Raw genomic sequence first — 4425 nt, 5'->3', positions numbered from 1 at the left:
AGAATGCCCTCATCACATGGCCATGCGAGTCTCATGCAGATAGATATACTAGTATTCCCTCCGTTTCTAAATATAAGTCTTTCTAGAGATTCCATCAAGTGACTATATACGAAGCAAAATGAGTGAATCTACGCTCTAAAATATGTCTACATACATCTGTATTTGAAATGTCTAAAAAGACTTATATTTAAAAATGGAGGGAGTACTTGTGTGGTGATAAGCTTCGCTTGGATATGGATGAACCGAGAGAATAAGCTGAGATGGATTGCACACTGATCCCAGCGGTGTGATCGTCTTTCTCGGACAAGGATATATAAATCTCGAAGCTTCACTTTTTGAAATTCCGTGCTGGATGATTGACTTTCTGGTAGGAGCATATATCTTGAAGCCCCACTCCTCGAAATTTCGTGCTGGCCAATTGGCGCATATGGAAGGAAATGTAAGCAAAATTGTAGCTAGGCCCCAGGCGGTGTGTCATGCCATGTTCGCGTATAGTAGATTGGATATATACAGGCAATCATAGTCGCTGCATTTAATACCTACCTTTTATTTATTTTTCTTGAAAAAATTAATTCCTTTATATTTGGTACTAATTGAGGACCATCAATATATATCCCCAATTCGACGGGCATATTTCTAGGAGCCAACTGGGAGAGAGTCGTGACTCGTGAGTATCCATATCTCCATTGTTGAAGATGGAGGAGAAGGTCGGGATGGCCAAGCTTTGGGCGCTTTCCATTGTCGTTTTGGTCCTCGCGGCGGCGCCGGGCGTACCGGCGGTGCCTATCACCCTCATCACATCCGCCGTCGACAAGGGAGCCGGTATGTACATGTGTTTATGCCAATTCTGAATCAACCTTTAATACGTTTTATTAGATTATGTCCAGTTTTCCAACCACAAGGCCCAGCCCCCATCAGTTTGGAAGGGTTTTATACTTCCTTGCAATTTCTGTATCCATTCAAAGTGAATCCCCACAATTCAGTTATGATTGTCCCCTAGAAGCCGTATTTGCTGGCCCAGGAACTAGCAGTAAGTGCTATAACACGTATGTCTGCTGTTTACAAAAAAACACATGAAAGTCTAGTGATGCTCGTCTCGAACATAAAGAGAGAAGCAACAAGTATTCACATGTGACTCTTTTTTCAAGCAAGTGTGGCAAGAGCTCTTTTTTTTCATAAAAACAAAAACAAAATTGGCAAGCCAATTAATCATTACGAAAAGGAAATCAGGCGGAAACCAGCACAGCAGACCCAACCTTCTTGATTTTTCGTACCTTAGAGAGAACCTATTTTCAACCCTCTAGTTGATCCGTTTCTACACTCTATGTTTCACCAAATTGAAATTCAAGCGTTCCAGTCGGTTTCTACACTCTATGTTTGTATTTTATCTCTCTTACTATTATCTTAAAAAATACTAATATTATGTTGTCTGTCTTTTTAATCCGTCCTCCCTCCACTTCCCCTTCCCGTTTCTGGTTTGTCGATTTTTTCTCCCACCGATTTTTCTTGAGAACGCCCCTACTAGTGCATGTCTTATTGGCTTATCATATAAAATCATATCTTACGAAATAATATACAATTGAATCTTTGGTATGCCATCACATCAACAATAAAATGGATGGTACAACTAACGGAATTGAATAGTATCCAGCTGTACTGCAATGGTCAGGAATTTGTTGGATCCTTACAAATTGGATCTTAATGCACACTAACTACCATAATATTCCCTATTAAACCCTGCAAATTCAACACTAATTAAGCATTTGTTATGTTGCTTGATGATACTCTCTTGCAATATTCATGTATTGACTACCTAATCTTTTTTTGTGGAATATTGACTACTAATCTAACTAGAGAATATCCCGCGTTGCCACGGGAATTGATTGCAATATATTTCAGTGAATTGATTGTATACATACATAGTTGAATTAATAATATATGAGTATGATCTAAAACTAGAAATGAATACTATATTTGTATTTGATTACTGTGTAGTTGAAAAATATTTCGAATATACATGACATAATATAACTGGAAAAAAAAATCTCATGCATGTTGAGTGGACCTTTGATGAGGTGGCATGTGTGCATGTGATCAACTAATAATGGAAAACCTTTTCTCATGCATGTTATGGTGGGCCTTTGATAAGATGACATGTGCGCATGTTAAGATAATAGGGACTGTGAGTATGCATTATTTAGGTATATAGGATCACGTGGAGATTTATTGGGATAAGGGTGTACTGAAGCAGACCCCATGTAAGTATGAAAATGATGTGCAGTGTGCATGGATGGGACGCCGCCGGCTTACCACATGGATCCGGGGTCCGGTGCAGGGAAGAAGAGCTGGATCGTCAACCTAGAGGTACATCTATACAGAACTATTTCTTCAGTTCATGTGATACATACATTTTACCAAATCTATCGAACATACTGCGAGAATGCAGGGAGGCGGCTGGTGCGAGAACGTGACGGCGTGCATGTACCGCAAGGGGAGCCGCCTCGGGTCCTCGAATCTCATGGAAAGGCAGCTCGAGTTCCGTGGCATCCTGAGCTCCAACCCCGCCGAGAACCCTGGTCCGTACATACATATGGCTCATAAATACATACGTACGTATGCGGTATGCATCGACGTTGGACTTACATTTACTAACGCTTGCACTCCTGCGTACGCACATTAGATTTCTACAGCTGGAACCGGGTGATGGTCCGCTACTGCGACGGCGCGTCCTTCGCCGGCGAAGGCTACGACGCGGGCTCGAGGGTCTACTTCCGGGGCCAACGCATATTTGACGCCGTCATCCAGCACCTCCTCTCCATTGGGATGTCCTCCGCGGATCAGGTGCTGCTGGCGGGCGGCTCCGCCGGGGGCCTGTCGGCAATACTGCACTGCGACCAGTTCGGCGCCTTCTTCGCCGGCCGGAGCACCACCGTCAAGTGCCTCGCCGACGCAGGGCTCTTCCTCGACGCGTACGTTACACACACATGCATCCAGAACTCATCCATCCACACTGCGCATCGATCTTCATTGTTCTGAATCCATGCATGCACTCAGCGTCGACGTCGCCGGTGGGCATACCTTGAGATCCTACTTCGGAGGCGTCGTGGCCACGCATGGGGTGGCGCAGACCCTGCCGAGGAGTTGCACCGGTCGTCTCGACGCCACCTCGGTGCGTAACGTGAATACATGCATAGCGCTGGTTTCATCTGTTTACATGCATGCATGCTATAGCTAGCTGTTGAACTCTACCGTAACCCATGAAGCCGAACTCAACTGACCCCTACCATCTCATGTACGTGCACATGCATGCAGTGCTTCTTCCCGCAGAACATAATCGGCAGCATAAAAACCCCGACCTTCCTGCTGAATGCAGCCTACGATACATGGCAGGTAGGAAGCTGTGGTATATATATATTTGACCAGACATCATCTCAGCATATATAGTTTCTTTTTCGTCTGTGTAACAATAAAGAAAATGTAATTCAGATCCATGAAAGCCTGGCCCCGGACGTGGCCGACCACGGCGGCGCCTGGCGAGCCTGCAAGTCCAGTCGTTTAGCCTGCAACGCATCCCAGATGAAAGTCTTGCAAGGTATACATACATCTATAGAATAGATTAATTTAGCAGCACACTAAATTGTGATACATACGATGATCAAGCAATGATCTGAAATTTATGGGTGCAGCTTTCAGGGAGCAGATGGTGGGAATTGTGCAAGGCGCCTTCTCCCGCTCCAAGGGCAATGGGTTCTTCATAAACTCGTGCTTCACGCACGGCCAGTCCAAGGTCCCGGCTACTTGGAATGCAAATGGCTCTCCTACCATTCACAATAAGGTATCTACTGTCTACCAATTGGATTTTAAAGTGGGTTATATAGTTCATGCTCATTGATTCATTCATTTGTGTCTTGTTCTTGCGTGCACAGAGTATCGCGAAATCTGTGAGTGACTGGTACTTTGGCCGGGCTGAAGTGAGGGCCATCGATTGCCCCTACCCCTGCGACCACACATGCCACAACGACATATGAGAACGGCTGATTCCATTACTCTTAGCGTGTCTTGGAGTACTATTTTGTCGCGTGTACTTTCTCTGTCAACTCGTTACGGAGGAGACAACAGGCAGGTGAACTAATCACTGTACCAGCAGATGAGCTCAAGCACATCCTGCAAAAACTTACTATCAAGATTCGCACTAATTACATTATACAAACGATTCGAATAATCGACGGTCAGACTTTTATGCATGACAAATTATGTTCGCAGATGATGGCAAGTTTACTTGGTGAGTAAACTAAATTTTTCATCATCATGCCAATAAAAATGGCAGGTACTAGGCGCCAGTCGATCGGTCCAACTTTGGGCCAACTGAACCCTACCCATCCAAATTGGTATCTTCCAGCCGTCGGATCCGGTCAGTGGTAGCAA

At 44.6% G+C, this 4425-nt stretch overlaps 1 protein-coding gene across 1 annotated transcript; it reads left to right on the top strand.

Moving 5' to 3' along the window:
* Positions 1-303: 303 nt before the first annotated feature.
* LOC125539162 (pectin acetylesterase 3-like) lies at positions 304-4222 on the top strand. Its single transcript, XM_048702533.1, has 10 exons — positions 304-439; positions 641-822; positions 2282-2364; positions 2447-2576; positions 2681-2969; positions 3055-3169; positions 3313-3390; positions 3487-3592; positions 3687-3835; positions 3927-4222. Exons 2-10 carry the CDS (start codon positions 696-698, stop codon positions 4026-4028), a joined length of 1179 nt encoding a protein of 392 aa, XP_048558490.1. The 5' UTR covers positions 304-439; positions 641-695; the 3' UTR covers positions 4029-4222.
* The last annotated feature ends 203 nt before the right edge of the window (positions 4223-4425 follow it).

This window comes from Triticum urartu, chromosome 2 (assembly GCF_003073215.2).
Source record: "Triticum urartu cultivar G1812 chromosome 2, Tu2.1, whole genome shotgun sequence".
Taxonomy (NCBI): Eukaryota; Viridiplantae; Streptophyta; class Magnoliopsida; order Poales; family Poaceae; genus Triticum; species Triticum urartu.
Note: the sequence above shows the minus strand (reverse complement) of the source record. Positions and strands in the feature narration are given on the sequence as shown.